Below are 19,153 nucleotides of genomic sequence, written 5' to 3'. Positions count from 1 at the left end.
TCAATCAACTGTTTACTAACTACTATTTTTTTTTCCCCACCCCACACACACACACACACCCCAGGAATCAGCCCGTGACAGCTGACTAACTCCCAGGTACCTATTTACTGCTAGGTAACAGGGTCACTTAGGGTGAAAGAAACTTTGCCCATTTGTTTCTGCCTCGTGCGGGAATCGAACCCGCGCCACAGAATTACGAGTCCTGCGCGCTATCCACCAGGCTACGAGGCCCCGGTGTGTGTGTGTGTGTGTGTGTGTGTGTGTGTGATAGTGGTAAGGATTGTGATGTTGTGTACCTTGACTTTAGCAAAACTTTTGATACAGTGCCACATGAAAGACTAATTAAAAAAATAGAAGCTCATGGTATTGGGGGTGCTATATTAAGTTGGATTAGGGCATGGCTATTCCAAAGGAAACAGAGAGTTAGTATAAATGGGGTTAAGTCAGAGTGGGATAATGTTAGTGGAGTACCTCAGGGCTCTGTCCTGGCACTTCCGTTGTTTATAATATATATAAATGATTTAGATTCAGGTTTGAGTAGCAACATCTGCAAATTTGCAGATGATACAAAAATCGGTAGGGAAATTAACACGAAAGAAGACTCGCTATCAGTTCAAGTTGATCTAAATAAGGTTTTAAAATGGTCAAAAGACTGGCAGATGCATTTTAATTCTAATAAATGTAAAGTTTTGCATCTAGGTAATGATGCTAGAGTTACAAGATACGAGCTAGATGGTGTTGACATTGCGAAGTCGGATTGCGAAAGGGATTTGGGAGTTATGATTAGTAAGAATTTAAAACAAAAGGATCAATGCATGAATGTTCGTAATAAGGCGAATAGGACACTGGGATTTATTAATCGAAGCATTTGTAACATGACACCTGGTGTGGTTCTTCAGCTATATCTTGCTCTGGTTAGACCCCATTTAGATTATGCAGTTCAGTTTTGGTCGCCGTACTATAGAATATATATAAATTCACTTGAACGTGTCCAGCGTAGAATGACTAAGTTAATTCCCCAAATTAGAAACCTTTCATATGAAGAAAGAATAACAAAGCTTAAATTGCATTCACTGGAAAAGCGTAGAGTTAGGGAAGACATGATAGAGGTTTACAAGTGGATGAATGGACATAACAAAGGAGATATTAATAGCGTATTAATTTAATTAAAGGTATCAGCACAAGACAGTACACAAACAATGGGTGTAGATTGGATAAGTTTAGATTTAGGAAAGACTAGGGTAAATACTGGTTCGGTAAATGGGTTGTTGATTTGTGGAACCAATCACCACAACGTGGTGGAGGTGGGGTGACTCGATTGTTTCAAGCGCGGGTTGGACAAGTATATGAGTGGGATTGGGTGGTTATAGATAGGAGCTGCCTCGTATAGGCCAATAGGCCTTCTGCAGTTACCTTTGTTTTTATGTTCTTATGTTTTATCTTTTTATTCCAGCATAGGTGAGGTATGTGATAGTGGTAAGGATTGTGATGTTGTGTACCTTGACTTTAGCAAAGCTTTTGATACAGTGCCACATGAGAGACTCATTAAAAAATTAGAGGCTCATGATATTGGGGGTTCTATACTAAGTTGGATTAGGGCATAGTTATTCCAAAGGAAACAGAGAGTTAGTATAAATGGGGTTAAGTCAGAGTGGGATAATGTTAATAGTGGAGTGCCTCAAGGCTCTGTCTTGGCACCTCGGTTGTTTAAAATATTTATAAATGATTTAGATTCAGGTTTGAGTAGCAACATCTGCAAATTTGCTGATGATACAAAAATCGGTAGGGAAATTAACACGGAAGAAGACCCACCATCACTTCAAGTTGATCTAAATAAGGTTTTGAAATAGTCAAAACATTGGTAGATGCAGTTTAATGCTGATAAATGTAAAGTTCTGAGGCTAGGTAATGATGATAGAGTTACAAGATACGAGCTAGATGGTATTGAGATTGCGAAGTCGGATTGCGAAAGGGATCTGGGAGTTATGATTAGTAAGAACTTAAAACAAAAGGATCAATGCATGAATGTTCGTAATAAGGCAAATAGAATACTGGGATTTATTAATCGAAGCGTTAGTAATAAGACACCTTCTTATTTGGTTCTTCAGCTATATCTAGCTCTGGTTAGGCCCTATTTAGATTATGCAGTTCAGTTTTGGTCGCTGTACTATAGAATTAACATAAATTCACTTGAACGTTTCCAGTGTAGGATGACCAAGTTAATTCACAAAATTAGAAATCTTTCATATGAAGAAAGATTAACAAAGCTTAAGTTGCATTCACTGGAAAGGCAAAGAGTTAGGGGTGACATGATAGAGGTTTACAAGTGGATAATTGAACATAACAAGGGGGATAATAATAGGGTATTAAAAGTATCAACACAAGACAGAAAACGAAACAATGGGTATAAATTGGATAAGTTTAGATTTAGGAAAGACTTGAGTAAATACTGATTCGGTAACAGGGTTGTTGATTTGTGGACTCAATTACCGCATAACGTGGTGGAGATCCCTCGAATTTTTCAAGCGTGGGTTGGACATGTATATGAATGGGATTGGGTGATTATAAATAGGAGCTGTATCGTTTGGGCCAATAGGCCTTCTGCCGTTACCTTGTTCTTATGTTCTTAGTATCGATTTTCTTCATTGCAAGTTATTATTGTTGTTTTAGATTGATCTACTCTAAAAGGAACTTTTTTCTAATTAAGCAACAAAAATTTCTATGTAGCACGGGCTATGGTGAACCAGTAAACCAATACAATTGACTGCAACCGATGATGATTTCATAAATATTTCCATTTCACACAGAAATCACACTAACGTGATGCATCAGTCGATTAAGGCAGTGTCTGGGATGCTCCCGGACGCAGGTTCGAATCTTCGTCACGGCCCTTGTGGAATTGTTTATTTCCATTTCGTCAGGTACATGTAGAGGTGAGGTGGACGCGAGAGTTTTAACATAAATAGATCTGAAAATCTGGCAGAAAAACGTCGATCGGACTGTGTGTAAACTGGCTAGAAGATAGTGTGTTGGTTATCCATTCAGTTAAGGATACATCCTGTCATTTCTACCTCCAAACATGGCAGCTGATATTGATATGAGCCTGGAAGACTATATTAAGACTCGAATGAATATGGTTGGTTCAAGAACATGTCGAGACCGTTCAGAAGATCCTCAGAGGATGTCTGTTTTGAGCACTGTGGTTGTGGCAAGTCAGACAGACAAAGTAAGTTACGCTTTCCTTATATTAATCTGAGATAATTAGTAAAAATTAAATTTCAACTAATAACTACAAAATGTAAAGTAACCTATTTCAATCATTTCTAATGGAGTTTTTATGATTCTTAATATGTTAACTGTATCTGAGTTAGTGAATCAGAGGCATAATATTCCGGATTAGAGGAACGTTAACTTTTATATTACTAGTTCTGCTTGAATGATTCCTATTTTTGTCTAAATCATTTTTCATTGAGTTTTTAAGAAGTCTTACTCGATGAAACCATGTTATATATTAAAAAAAAATTCACGTTTTACAGCACAATTGCAGAAGGAGCAACACCATGCACAAGAGGGAAGGATTCCGCAATCATAAGTTGGGTGAATCGGCCAAAGTCCTCATATCTAACCTGCGATATACAGTAACAGACGCAGAAATTTATGTGAGTCAAAGAATATTGAATATGAATGAAAGAAAGTTATGAGAGAATTCTGCAGTAATAAGATTTCTAGCGCATCAGTTAACTCTAATATGAACTTGAAATATTAGTTCATATTATTATTGTATTGTAGTTCATTATTATTATTGTAGTGTAGTGCGTGTAAAACGCACAACAATAAGGTGGTGTAACTCAAGCTATTCTCACCCTGTTTTTAAATATGTACTTCTTCTCCAATACAGAATCTTCAATGTTGACCAGACCACACACTAGAAATTGAAGGGACGACGACACAATCGACTTGAGAATGGTCTAGGACGGACCGAAACGTCGTCGTCCCTTCAATTTCTAGTGTGGTCTGGTTAACATACTTCAGCCACGTTATTGTGACTCATCGCCTGCAGAATCTTCAATCTTTTTCAGGAGCTGTTTGCTGAATTTGGAACCATTATAAATGCAGCAGTTAACAATGATAACTTGGGAAAGTCATTGGGTACAGCGTATATTGTCTTTGCCCGAGAAGCAGATGCACTTCAAGCTCTCAAGCAGTACAATGGTTTTCGTTTTCATGGCCGACCAATAGGAATCACCATGGATGGCGGATCAGCTGGTAAGTCATGACATTAGATTTTCTTTGCAAGTTTTCTCTTAGGGAAAGGTTGACTTCTTAGGCTTGAACATTTTCACATTAATGTATCAAGTTCTAGTGATGTCATTATCCATGTATTTGTTGTTCTACTATGAAATATAGTAATTAATGAGTTGTATTATCTTCCCGCTATTTAGGTAGTGGCGACATAAAAGATCGGCTTGACTACAACAGAGTCTAGTCTTCATGAAAACGACCAGAGGGTTTCGTGTCAAGGGATGCTAATGGGGCTTCTCACCAACGTATGCTAATGAGAATTAGTGCTAAGTTAAGTTAATGGAGTCTAGTAGTAAAATGTTCTTGAGGGACATATAGAAAGCTGTGCTTAATGGATCAAAAACCAAGGATGCTAATAGGGGCCAGACGCTATGGTATGCTAATGGGAGTCTATCACAAAGGAATTTTAATGTGAGTCTATCACCAAGGTATGTTAATGGGGGCCTATCATCAAGGTATGTTAATGGGTTCTATCACCAGGCTCTCCCCTGATGTACTCTTTCCTGGTGTACTCTTCCTTCATGAACTCTCACCTTGTGTACTTTCCCCTGGTGTACTTTCCACTGGTATACTCTTCCCTGGTGTACTCTCCACTGGTGTACTCTCCCCTGATGTACTCTCCCCTGATATACTCTCCCCTTGTGTACTCTCCCCTGGTGTACTCTCCCCTGATGTACTCTTCCCTGCTGTACTTTCTCCTGATATACTCTCCCCTGGAGTACTCTCCCCTGGAGTACTCTCCCCTGGAGTACTCTCCCCTGGTGTGCTTTCCCTAATAGTACTCTCAAGTGTACTCTCCCCCTGGTGTACTCTCACCTGGAGTACTCTCCCTTGGTGTACTCTCCCCAGGTGTACTCTCTCCTAGTGTACTCTCGCCTGGTGATCTCTTCCCTGGTGTACTCTCTCCTGGTGTGTTCTATCCTGGTGTACTCTCCACGGGTGTACTCTCCCCTGGTATTCTTTCCACTGATGAACTCTCCCCCTGGAGTACTCTCCCTTGGTGTACTCTCCCCTGGTGTACTCTCTCCCCAGAAGTACTCTCAAGTGTAATCTTCCAAGGAATACTCTCCCCTGGTGATCTCTCCCTTGGTGTACTCTCTCCTGGGGTACTCTATCCTGGAGTACTCTAAACTGGTGTTCTCTCCCCTGGTGTACTCTCCCTAGGAGAACTCTCTCCTGGTATACTCTCCCCTGGAATACTCTTCCTTGGTGTACTCTCTCTTGGTTTACTCTCCCAATGTGAACTCCCTCTTGGTGTACTCTCCCCTTGAGTACTCTCCGTTGGTATACTCTCACCTAGTGTTCTCTCCCCTAGAGTACTCTCCACCGGTGTACTATCCATTGGTGTACTCTCCCCTGGAGTATTCTTTCCTGGTGTACTCTCCAATAGTGTACTCTCCCCTGATGTACTCTCCGCTGGTGAACTCTCCCCTAGTGTACTCTCCTCTGGTGTGTTCTTCGTTGGTGTACTCTCCCCTGGTGTGTTCTTCGGTGGTGTACTCTCCCCATGGTGCACTCTCCCCTGGAGTACTCTCCCCCTGGTATACTTTCCCCTTGTGTACTCTCCCCTGGAGTACTCCTATTTTACGTTTCCCTAGAGTACTCTTCCTTGGTGTACTCTCCCTTGGTGTACTCTCCTCAGGTGAACTCCCTATTGGTGAACTTTCCCTTCGTGTACTCTCCCCTGGAGAACCCTCCCCTGGTGTACTCCACCTGGTGTACTCTCCCCTGGTATACTCTCCATTGGTGTACTCTCCCCTGGTGTACTCTCCCCTGGTGTACTCTCCCCTCGTGTGCTCTCTCCTAGTGTACTCTCGCCTGGTGTACTCTCCCATGGTGTAATTTCTCCTGGAGTGGTCTCCCTTGGTTTACACTCCCCCTGTGTACTCTCCAACAGTGTACTTTCCCCTGGTGTACTTTCCCCAGATGTACTCTTCGCTGGTGTACTCTCCCCAGGTGTACTCTCCCCTGGTGTACTTTTCCCTGGAGTACTCTCCTTTGGTAAACTCTCCCTGGTGTGCTCTCCCCTGGCGTAGTCTCTTATGGTGTACTCTCCATTGGTGTACTCTCCCGTGGAGTACTCTCCCCTGGTGCACTCTACCCTTGAGTACTCTCCCCTGGTGTACTTTCCCGTAGTGTACTCTCCACTGGAGTTCTCCCCCCTGATGTACTCTCCCCTGATGTACTGCACCTAGTGTACTCTCCCCTAGTGTACTCTCAACTGTTGTACGCTCCTTGGTGTACTCTCCAATGGTGTACTCTCGCCTGGTGTACTCTCGCCTGGCGTATTCTCTCCTGGTGTACTCTCCACTGGTGAACTCTCTCCTGGTGTACTCTCCCCTGGAGTTCTCTCCCCTGGTGTTTTCTCCCTTTGTGTACTCTCCCCTGGTTTACTCTCACCTGGAGTACTCTCATTTGGTGTACTCTCCCCAGGGATAATCTCTCCGAATGTAATCTCCCCTGGTGTCTCTCCCCTGGGGTACTCTATCCTAGTGTACTCTATCCTGGAATACTATCCCAGGGGAGTGTACACACGAAGAGAGCACACGAGGGAAGATTACACTATGGGAGAATACACTAGGGGAGAGCACTCCAGGGAAAAGGACACTCAAGGAGAGTTCACCAACAGGGAGTATACCTAGGGAGAGTACACCAAGGGAGAGTACACCAAGAAAGATTACTCCAGGGGAGAGTACACCAGGCGAGAGTACACCATTGGAGAGTACACCAGGAGAGAGTACACCAGGCGAGAGTACACAAGGCGAGAGTACACCAGGGAGAGAACAACAGTTAAGAGTACACTAGGGGACAGTACAACAGGGAAAAGTTCACTAAGGGAGAGATAACTAGGGAAGAGTACTCCTGGGGAGAGTATACAGGGAAAGAGTACTCCAGGTTAGAGTACACCAGGGAAGAGATCGTCAGGGGAGAGTACACCAGTGAGAGTACACAAGGAGAGAGTATACCAGGCAGGAGTACACAAGGGGAGAGTACAACAGGTAAGAGTACACTAGAAGATAGTACAACAGGGAAATGTTCACTAAGGGAGGGTACACTAGGGAAGAGTACTCCTGGGGAGGGTATACAGGGAGAGAGTACATCAAGGTAGAGTACCCCAGGGGAGAAATCTCCAGAGAAGAGTACTACAGGGAAAAGTACACCTGGGTACACAAGGTACACAAGTACCTTGGGTACACAAGTACACTAGGGAAGAATACTCCAGGAGAGAGTATATCAAGGGAGAGTACAACAGGGGAAAGTACACTAGAGGAAGTACATCAAGGGAGAGTATACCAGGGTAGAGTACTCCATGTAAAAGTGCACCACGGGAGAGTACACTAGGGGAGAATACTCAAGCGGGTGTACTCCAGGGGAGAGTTTTCGGGACAGAGTACACCAGGGGAGAGTACACCATTGAAGATTACACCAGGGAAGAGTACACCAGGGAAGAGTACACCAGGGGAAAGTACACCAGGGTATAGTACACTGGAGAGATCACACGTTCAGAGGTGAGTACACCAAGGGAGAGTACACCAGAGAAGAGTACACCAATGGAGAGTACATCAGGGGAAGAGTACACCTGGTGAGAGTACACCTGATGATAGTTTTTCATGAGAGAATACACTTGAGAGTACACCTCGGGAGAGTACACATGAGGAGAATACTCCAGGGTAAGAGTACACCAGGGGAGAGTACACCAGGAGAGAGTTCACCAATCGGGAGTACACCTGGGGAGAATACACCAAGAGAGAGTAGGCCAGATAAGAGTACACCAGGGAAGAGTAACACAGGAGAATTCCAGGAAAGAGTACTCCATGGAAGAGTACACCAGGGGAGAGTACTCCAGGAAAGAGTTCACCAAGTGAGTACACGAGGGAACATGATTACACCAGGGGAGATGAAACCCTGGAGTACTCGCCCCTGGATCACTCTCCCGTGGTGTGCTCTTCCCTGATGTATTCCCCCAAGTGTATTCTCTTTTGGTGTTCTGTCCCCTTTTTTTTACTCTCCTCTAGTGTACTCTCAACTGTTGTACTTTCCCCAGGTGTACTCTCCCGTGGTGTACTCTCCCCTGATGTGCTCTCACCTGATAAACTCTCCCCTAGTGTACTCTCACCTGGAGTATTCTCAGTTGGTGTGCTCTCTCCAGGGGTACTCTCCCCTAGTGTACTCTCCCCTGTTATACTCTCCCCTAGTGTACTCTCAACTGTTGTAGTCTCCCTGGTGTACTCTCCCCCTGGTATACTCTCGTCTGGTGCATTCTCTCCTGTGTACTCTCCCCTGGTGTACTCTCCTCTGGTGTACTCTATCCTAGAGTACTCTCCCCTTTTGGACTCTCATCTGGAGTATTCTTCCTTGTTGTACTCTCCCATGGTGTACTCTCAACTGGAGTACTCTCCCCTGAAGTTCTCTCGCCAGGTGTACTCTTCCTTGGAGTACTCTCTCCTGGAATATTCTCCCCTAGAGTACTCTTCCCTTGTGTACTCTCCCCTGGTGTACGCTTCCCTATAGTACTCTTCCTTGGTATACTCTTCCTTGGTGTACTCTCCCCTGGGGTACTCTTCTCCTGGTGTACTCTCCCCAGTTGTACACCCCCGAGGTGTACTCTCAAGTGTACTCTCTCCTGGAAAACTATCCTCAGGAGTTCTCTCCCCTGGAGTTCCCTGGTGTACTGTTCATTGGTGAACTCTCCCTTGGTGTACTCACCGCTGGACGTGTACTTTCCACTGGTGTACTCTTCCCTGGTTTCATCTCCCCTGGTGTAATCATGTTCCCTCGTGTACTCACTTGGTGAACTCTTTCCTGGAGTACTCTCGCTGAAATTCTCTCCCCCTGGTTTACTCTTCCATGGAGTACTCTTTCCTGGAATACTCTCTCCTGTATTACTCTTCCCTGGTGTACTCTTATCTGGCCTACTCTCTCTTGGTGTATTCTCCCCAGGTGTACTCCCGATTGGTGAACTCTCTCCTGGTGTACTCTCCCCTGGTGTACTCTTACCCTGGAGTATTCTCCTCATGTGTACTCTCCCGAGGTGTACTCTCAAGTGTATTCTCTCATGAAAAACTATCATCAGGTGTACTCTCACCAGGTGTACTCTTCCCCTGATGTACTCTCCATTGGTGTACTCTTCTCTGGTGTACTCTCCCTTGGTGTACTCACCTCTGGACGTGTGATCTCTCCAGTGTACTATACCCTGGTGTACTTTCCCCTGGTGTACTCTTCCCTGGTTTACTCTCCCCTGGTGTAATCTTCAATGGTGTACTCTTCCCTGGTGTAATCTTCAATGGTGTACTCTCCCCTGGTGTACTCTGTCCCGAAAACTCTCCCCTGGAGAACACCCGCTTGAGTATTCTCCCCTAGTGTACTCTCCCGTGGTGCACTTTTACATGGAGTACTCTACCCTGGTATACTCTCCCTTGATGTACTTCCTCTAGTGTACTTTCCCCTGTTGTACTCTCCCTTGATATACTCTCTCCTGGAGTATTCTTCCCTAGTGTACTTGTGTACCCAAGGTACTTGTGTACCTTGTGTACCCAGGTGTACTTTTCCCTGTAGTACTCTTCTCTGGAGATTTCTCCCCTGGGGTACTCTACCTTGATGTACTCTCTCCCTGTATACCCTCCCCAGGAGTACTCTTCCCTAGTGTACCCTCCCTTAGTGAACATTTCCCTGTTGTACTATCTTCTAGTGTACTCTTACCTGTTGTACTCTCCCCTTGTGTACTCCTGCCTGGTATACTCTCTCCTTGTGTACTCCTGCCTGGTATACTCTCTCCTTGTGTACTCTCACTGGTGTACTCTCCCCTGGTGTACTCTAACCTGGAGTACTCTTTCCCTGTATACTCTCCCCAGGAGTACTCTTCCCTAGTTATCTCTCCCTTAGTGAACTTTCCCCTGTTGTACTGTCCCCTAGTGTACTCTTAACTGTTGTTCTCTCCCTGGTGTACTCTCGCCTTGTGTACTCTCGCCTGGTGTACTCTCTCCTGGTGTACTCTCCAATGGTGTACTCTCGCCTGGTGTACTCTCCCCTGGAGTAATCTTTCTTGGTGTACTCTCCCTTGGTGTACTCTCCCTAGGTATACTCCCTGTTGGTGAACTCTCCTTGAGTGTCCTTTTCCCTGGAGTGCTCTCCCCTGGTGTATTCTCCCATAGTGTACTCTTCCCTCGTGTGCTCTCTTCGTGTGTACACTCCCCTGGGATAGTATTCCAGGATAGAGTACACTAGGATAGAGTACCCCAGGGGAGAGACACCAGGGGAGATTACATTCGGAGAGATTATCCCTGGGGAGAGTACACCAAATGAGAGTACTCCAGGTGAGAGTAAACCAGGGGAGAGTACACAAAGGGAGAAAACACCAGGGGAGAGAACTCCAGGGGAGAGTACACCAGGAGAGAGTTCACCAGTGGAGAGTACACCAGGAGAGAGTACGCCAGGCGAGAGTACACCAGGCGAGCAGGCGAGAGTACACCAGGTTTGCATAAGAGAGCTGTTTTACAGAAAAGCCAAAAATATAATTATAAAATAACTAGATATGAAAAAAAGAATATATAAAACTATACACAAAAATGAGGTAGGTTGCTTAAAGGTACTTTATGGTACACTGAAGGTAATAATTTGCACTAATGATCAAAATTGCACAGGCAAAGCCAAGAGCACAATGGAGCCAGGGTGGTGAGGCTAGGCAACCTGGGTTATAAAGAAAAAATTGAATAAAAATTCTAAAGTAATATAAACTTAATGGCAATTTAAGTAATAAAAACTTAATGGGAACTTAAGAAAAGTAAAAATGAACTGGCATAATTAATAACAATTGATGACCAATAAAAATAAAAAAGCAGTTATGAAATCTATAAAACAAATAGCTTAGTTACTATAATATTATGAATACACTATAGTTGAATACTAAAGTTACACTAAAACAAAATGAGGTAGATAAAATAGAGATACACTCAGGAACACTGAATGATGAAGTTTATACTAGAGGCGACCAGGCGAGCAGGCGAGAGTACACCAGGTTTGCATAAGAGAGCTGTTTTACAGAAAAGCCAGAGGCTTTTCCTCTAGAAAACTAGAGGACACAGGCAAAGCCAGTGTACATTGGAACAAGGGAGTAAAAAAGAACAAAAAAGAGATAATAATAAAGATGACATTTTTTAAAAAATAAAGTTAAAACCATTTGAAAAGAAAAGCCGAGCTATAGTACACATTGGTAGTTAAATGAGATTATAATTTGAATTCTGGTTATTCGGCAGCAGCTATCCCACAGTCATTCAGGAAAGAATTGAGGTGAGCTTCAGTGGTTATTACATAGGTTTTTACAGTGTCCGTCCTCTTAGCTATAATTTTACCACCTCGCACAAAACAATGTTTAATTACAGGGGAATTTTTGCAGAAACCATGAAGTTTAAGTAAGAAATTTTGTCTGAATCTGGTCAGACATTCATTCACATAAACAGTGCATTTACTAGAGACTGCAGATTTGATAAGGTCTGACTTACGGGAGCAGCTATCTAGTTTAACTCGAATTTTCCTGTTATTTATACCAGGTGATTTGATACCCACTCTATAAGCTGATTTGATGTCACTTGTTTTGATTGAATATCTTATCTCATCCTGCAATTCATGGATCACGATGGCAGCACAGTCTTCTCTTTCAGATTCTTGGGGAAAATCACGTGAAGAGATAACGACAGAATCAAGGAGTTTATATTGGTCTGATTCGTCTTGGGTGATAGTGTGTTGCTGTTGTAGGGTGTTAAGTTGGTTCTCAAACTTTTGTAGCAAGCCTTCCTGTTTTCTAGTGGTTTCTGCTGGTTTAAAGTCAGTAGCTGTGGTCTTGAGAGAGTTTAAGGGGGCATATACCCATAAATTAAAAGTTGTTCAATTTGCTTATAAATTTTTTTATGAAATGGTTATAGAAAGGGCTGCAACTGGTCCAAGTTTCACCATCACACCCTAAACAGAAAAGGAGAAAAAAATACACAACGTATTATGCAACGAATGTTCAACATTCTCAAATAATCTCAGGGAACACATGTGTCAACTAAAATGTCTACTATGTGCTGTAGAAGCACAAACTCTTGTAATAATTGTAATATGTATGTGCAATATATTTATATGTAATTTTTATTTTTTTCTTTTTTTTTATTTTTTTTTTGGCCATTTTTTTTTTCGTTTGTTATCAAAGGATTTGCATGAAACTTGCACACCTTGCTCAATGGATGCCTATCTGCAAGGGTGTCAATTATGAACGAAATCTGTCGAAGTCAAGCTCAGCTACAGGTGGCCGAACTTGGATGTTTATTTTACTCTGGAAAGTAATTTACACCTTCAAAGTGCTTCAGAGCTTTCATTTATTAATCAATTTACATGCAAATTACACCTTATATGTAGAGTTTGTGCTTCTATAAACCTATCGAGACATTTTAGTCCAAAGTCCATTTGTTGATTTTATAAAAATTTATAAACATCATATATTGCATATTTTTGGAAGGGTAACTTTGAATAATTATATTATTGCACTAAACACTTTTTTTGATAAAACTTATAGATACAATCCTTTATTATGTGCTAAATTTAATATCTGAGTGTTATAGAAATGATTTTAGTTGACACATGTGTTCCCTGAAATTATTTGAAAATGTTGAAAATTCGTTGCATAATACGTTGTGTATTTTTTTTCTCCTTTTCTGTTTAGGGTGTGATGCTGAAACTTGGACCAGTTGCAGCTCTTTCTATAACCATTTCATAAATAAATTTATAAACAAATTGAACAATTTTTACGAAACCCGTAATAAGCCCACTTAATTCTAGTTGGAGGAGGTCGACTCTGGCAGACAGATCTTGATTAATCTTGAGCATTGCTGAAGCTTTACATCGCAGGGTCATTATTATGTCCGATTGCTCTTGGATTACCCAACCACTTGCACTAGACCGACGGTCTCGCCTCATGCAGGTCGGCGTTAAATCCCTGACCGTCCAAGTGGTTGTGAACGCCATTCCTTTCCCCCGTCCTATCCCAAATCCTTATCCTGACCCTTTCCAAGTGCTATATAGTCGTAATGGCCTGGCGCTTTTCCCTGAGAATTCCCTTCTCTCTTGGATTACTGACAGTTGGTCTTCATGTATTTGGGTTAATAACTGAGCCATGGGTTATCAGCAAAGTGCTTGAAATCGGATATCACACCAACCCTGTCTCCCGAAGCCCACATCGAAAAAATAACATCAGCGGCCTATGCGAGGCTGGCTAACATCAGAACTGCTTTCAGAAACCTGTGTAAGGAATCCTTCAGAACCTTGTATACCACATATGTAAGGCCAATCCTGGAGTATGCAGCCCCATATCTATCTAGTCAAGCACAAGACGAAGCTGGAAAAAGTTCAGAGGTATGCCACTAGGCTATGCCACTAGACTGTCCTCATAACTCATGCCTAAGAGGCATGAGTTATGAGGACAGACTACGAGAACTGCACCTCACGTCGCTGGAAGACAGAAGAGCTCGGGGAGAAATGATCACCATATCCAAAATTCTCAGGGGAATTGACAGGGTGGACAAGGATGGATTATTTAACACATGTGGTACACGCATGTGGTACAGGACACAGGTGGAAGCTGAGTGCCCAAATGCGCCACAGAGACATTAGAAAGAACGTTTTCAGTATCAGACTAGTTAATAAATGGAATGCATTAGGAAGTGATGTGGTGGAGGCAGACTCCATACAGTTTCAAAAGTATATATGATAGAGCCCAGTAGGCTCGGAAATCTATACACCAGTTGATTGACAGTTGAGAGGCGGGACCAAAGAGACAAAGCTCAACCCCCGCAAGCACAAATAGGTGAGTACACAGGGTGTGTGTGTATTGCGTGTTGCCCACTTACTGGAAGAAGGTAAATGTCGTACCGATTTTCATGAAAGGAGATAGGGAGGAGGCACTTAACTACAGACCGTATCATTGACAAGCATTCCTTGCAAAATACTTGAAAGAATAATTAGGCTAAAAACGTATAAAATGCTCAGGCGAATTGACAAAGTGGAAATAGACTAAATGTTCACACGTAATAGTAACAGAACGAGGGGATATGGGTAGAAGCTGGACACTCAGATAAGTCAAAAAAATGTTAGGAAGTTTTCTTTTAGCGTGAGAGTAGCGGAAAAATGGAATGCACTTAATGGGACAGGAGTAATTGCTGTAAATAACCGATGGCTAGAAAGGCGGGATCCAAGAGTCAATGCTCGATCCTGCAGGCACAAATAGGTGAGTACAGTGTGTGTGTGTGTGTATGTGTGTGTGTGTGTGCGTGTGTGTGTGTGTGTGTGTGTGTGTGTGTGTGTGTGTGTGTGTGTGTGTGTACTCACCAAGTTGTACTCACCTAGTTGTGTTTGCGGGGGTTGAGCTCTGGCTCTTTGGTCCCGCCTCTCAACCGTCAATCAACAGGTGTACAGATTCATGAGCCTATCGGGCTCTGTCATATCTACACTTGAAACTGTGTATGGAGTCAGCCTCCACCACATCACTTCCTAATGCATTCCATTTGTCAACCACTCTGACACTAAAAAAGTTCTTTCTAATATCTCTGTGGCTCATTTGGGCACTCAGTTTCCACCTGTGTCCCCTTGTGCGTGTTCCCCTTGTGTTAAATAGACTGTCTTTATCTACCCTATCAATCCCCTTCAGAATCTTGAATGTGGTGATCATGTCCCCCCTAACTCTTCTGTCTTCCAGCGAAGTGAGGTTTAATTCCCGTAGTCTCTCCTCGTAGCTCATACCTCTCAGCTCGGGTACTAGTCTGGTGGCAAACCTTTGAACCTTTTCCAGTTTAGTCTTATCCTTGACTAGATATGGACTCCATGCTGGGGCTGCATACTCCAGGATTGGCCTGACATATGTGGTATACAAAGTTCTGAATGATTCTTTACACAAGTTTCTGAATGCCGTTCGTATGTTGGCCAGCCTGGCATATGCCGCTGATGTTATCCGCTTGATATGTGCTGCAGGAGACAGGTCTGGTGTGATATCAACCCCCAAGTCTTTTTCCTTCTCTGACTCCTGAAGAATTTCCTCTCCCAGATGATACCTTGTATCTGGCCTCCTGCTCCCTACACCTATCTTCATTACATTACATTTGGTTGGGTTAAACTCTAACAACCATTTGTTCGACCATTCCTTCAGCTTGTCTAGGTCTTCTTGAAGCCTCAAACAGTCCTCTTCTGTTTTAATCCTTCTCATAATTTTAGCATCGTCCGCAAACATTGAGAGAAATGAATCGATACCCTCCGGGAGATCATTTACATATATCAGAAACAAGATAGGACCGAGTACAGAGCCCTGTGGGACTCCACTGGTGACTTCACGCCAATCGGAGGTCTCACCCCTCACCGTAACTCTCTGCTTCCTATTGCTTAGATACTCCCTCCCTGTGTGTGTGTGTGTGTGTGTGTGTGTGTGTGTGTGTGTGTGTGTGTGTGAAGGCACTGGTGGCTGAGCATATAGCACACTGGTTACGTAATCCTGTGGTCGGGGTTCGATTCCCGGCGCCGGTGGAAACAGATGGGCAGAGTTTTTTTTCACTCTGATGCCTCTGTTACCTAGCAGTAAATAGGTACCTATAAGTTAGACAGCTATTACGGGCTGCTTCCTGGTGTGTGAATGTGTGTGTGTGTGAAACAGGACAGTTGAGAGGAGGGGGGCGGAAAGAGCAGAGTTCAACCCCCAGAGACACAAGTAGGTGAATAAAACTAGGTGAATACACACTGTCTTTATTTTAATCTATTTTACAAAAAAATATAAAAAGTTATTATCAAAACAAACAAAAAAGTAAAGACTTCATATATCCATGTATTCCCAGTCCTTCCCAACTGGTTGTCTCGTGTAGTCCCACAGTTGGTCCCAGACGTCCACCATCTTGCGCACGTAGGAGGCCACGTCCTCCCAGCTACCCTCCCAGCCGTCTTCTAATTTTCTCCTCTTTGGGGCTGGGTCTGGGCAGTCGAAATGTGAGATGAGTCTCTTACAGGAATACTCCGAGTACTCCATCTTGACGGTGTTGATGGGAGGAAGGCTGGTGGTTGATCTTAACCTGACTGACTAGGATACAGCCCCACTAACGTTCATTATATATCCTGGATGATCCGGAATATAGTTATGGGCTAAATATTGTCAGGTTGAAAAACATCTTCTCTTTCTTGATGGATCCTCTCTTTATTATGCACCCCATACCCAAGCCGTGGGCGGTGGTGGAAAGGGTTACAGAGGCACATAATGGGTTCAGGAACTGAACCCCAGAGTTCCTTTAGCTAAGAAAGTGACAATCCTCTGAAGATAGTTACACAATTGTTAATGTTACATATACTTGTACATATACAGTATATACAATCATTTACACAAATACATATACACAATTACATATACACATAGATAATCTTTATATAACACAGGTGATTCAACAAGAGGCTCACAACAGTCACTATACAAGGCACTTTACATCTATGGTGAGTCACACAGTTACTAGTCTTGCTGCACACCCACCCAACTGGGCGGCAGCTTTACAGTCATGTGCTCCACACCCACCCAACTGGTCGGCAGCTTTACAGTCATGTGCTCCACACCCACCCAACTGGGCGGCAGCTTTACAGTCATGTGCTCTACACCCACCCAACTGGGCGGCAGCTTTACAGTCATGTGCTCCACACCCACCCAGCTGGGCGGCAGCTTTACAGTCATGTGCTCCACACCCACCCAACTGGGCGGCAGCTTTACAGTCATGTGCTCCACACCCACCCAACTTGGCGGCATCTTTACAGTTATGTGCTCCACACCCACCCAACTGGGCGGCAGATTTACAGTCATGTGCTCCACACCTACCCAACTGGGCGGCAGCTTTACAGTCATGTGCTCCACACCCACCCAACTGGGAGGCATCTTTACAGTCATGTGCTCCACACCCACCCAACTGGGCGGCAGCTTTAGACAGCGCGCTGGACTCGTAATTCTGTGGCCCGGGTTCGATTCCTGGACCAGGTAGAAGCAAATGGGCAAAGTTTCTTTCACCCTGATGCCCTGATGCCCATGTTACCTAGCAGTAAATAGGTACCCTGGTGTGTGTGTGTGTGTGTGTGTGTGTGTGTGTGTGTGTGTGTGTGTGTGTGTGTGTGTGTGTGTGTGTGTGTGTGTGTGTGTGTGTGTGTGTGAGGGAGGGAGAGAGTAGGCTTCAGTTGGAACCAAGAGGAGAATATGGTGTAGATGGTTACAGTGACACTGATTGTGAATAGTGTATAGTTACAGTGATGAGATGGTTATGGTGATGTTGGTTGTGAATAAAGATGGTTACAGTGTTGATGATCGTATGTAGTGTAGATGGTTACAGTGATGATGGTTACAGTGTTGATGATCGTATGTAGTGTAGATGGTTACAGTGTTGATAGCTGTGTGTAGTGTAGATGGTTACAGTGATGGTGGTGTGTAGTGTAGATGGTTACAGTGATGGTCGTGTGTAGTGTTGATGGTTAAAGTGATGATGGTGGTGTGTAGTGTAGATGGTTACAGTGATGGTGATGTGTAGTGTAGATGGTTACAGTGATGTTAGTCGTGTGTAGTGTAGATGGTTACAGTGATGGTGGTGTGTAGTGTAGATGGTTACAGTGATGGTGGTGTGTAGTGTAGATGGTTACAGTGATGTTAGCCGTGTGTAGTGTAGATGGTTACAGTGATGGTGGTGTGTAGTGTAGATGGTTACAGTGATGGTCGTGTGTAGTGTTGATGGTTAAAGTGATGATGGTGGTGTGTAGTGTAGATGATTACAGTGATGGTGGTGTGTAGTGTAGATGGTTACAGTGATGTTAGTCGTGTGTAGTGTAGATGGTGTTTCAGGGGAACACTAGGAGCTGACAGGGAGTGGTAAGAGAAGGGGGATGAGGAGGAAGGGGGAAGAGGGAGGGGGGAGAGGAAGGGGGGATGGGGGAGGATGGATTCGGAGGCATCCACCCTTCTCTTACCCCTCCCATTTCCCCCTCCTCTTTCCTTTCCTCCTCATCCCCTTCTCTTCCCCTTCTTCCTCGTCCCTTTCTCTTACCCCTCCCGTCTTTCCCTCCTCTTTCCCCTCCACCTCAACCCCCCTCCTCCGCATCCACCCTTCTCTTGCCCCTCTCCCCTCCTTAGCCCCTTCACTTACCCCTCCTCTCTTCCCCTTCTCTTACCCCTTCTCTCTCTACCCTCCTCCTCATCCCCTTCTCTTACCCATCCCCTTCTCTTATACCCCCTTATACCGTCCCCTTCTTCCATATTCCCGTCCCCCTCCTTTCCCACACACACACGCACACACACACACTTGTGTGTGTGTGTGTGTGTGACACACAGGAAAAGTGCAAGCACACACAGCCCAACAGGAAAAAACAGAGAAGCAAAGGAATAATCCGTGGTTTAATAAGGAATGTATGAAAGCAAAGGAGCTGAACAAAAGGGCATGGAGAAACTTCCGTAATAACAGAACACCAGAAAGTAGAGTGAGATACCAGAGAACCAGGAACGAGTACGTCAGTGTGAGAAGAGCAGATGAGAAAAGGTATGAAAATGATATAGCTAATAAAGCCAAGACCGAACCAAAGCTACTACACAGTCACATCAGGAGGAAGACAACAGTGAAGGAACAGGTGATGAAACATAGGGTAGGCGAGGACAGGTACACAGAGAATGACAAAGAGGCGTGTGAAGAACTCAACAAAAGGTTCCAGGAGGTCTTTACAATAGAACAGGGAGATGTCGCGGCGCTAGAAGAGGTGGCAGCAAACCAGGTGACCTTAGATTGGTTCGAAATTACAAGAGATGAGGTCAAAAAGCTCCTATTGGAGCTTG

The 19,153-nt window shown here is 44.0% G+C and overlaps 1 protein-coding gene across 1 annotated transcript in view; it reads left to right on the top strand.

The window, feature by feature from the left end:
- The first annotated feature begins 3,079 nt into the window (after positions 1-3,079).
- The window catches only part of LOC123757642 (uncharacterized), a 36,449-nt gene continuing 20,375 nt past the window's right edge, over positions 3,080-19,153 (top strand). Inside the window, exons 1-3 of the mRNA XM_069327545.1 lie at positions 3,080-3,226; positions 3,537-3,659; positions 4,080-4,266. Of these exons, the coding sequence (XP_069183646.1) occupies positions 3,080-3,226; positions 3,537-3,659; positions 4,080-4,266 (457 nt within the window). The remainder of the gene's footprint in view (positions 3,227-3,536; positions 3,660-4,079; positions 4,267-19,153) is intronic.

The sequence above is a fragment of the Procambarus clarkii genome, chromosome 19, assembly GCF_040958095.1.
Source record: "Procambarus clarkii isolate CNS0578487 chromosome 19, FALCON_Pclarkii_2.0, whole genome shotgun sequence".
In the NCBI taxonomy this organism is placed as follows: Eukaryota; Metazoa; Arthropoda; class Malacostraca; order Decapoda; family Cambaridae; genus Procambarus; species Procambarus clarkii.
Note: the sequence above shows the minus strand (reverse complement) of the source record. Positions and strands in the feature narration are given on the sequence as shown.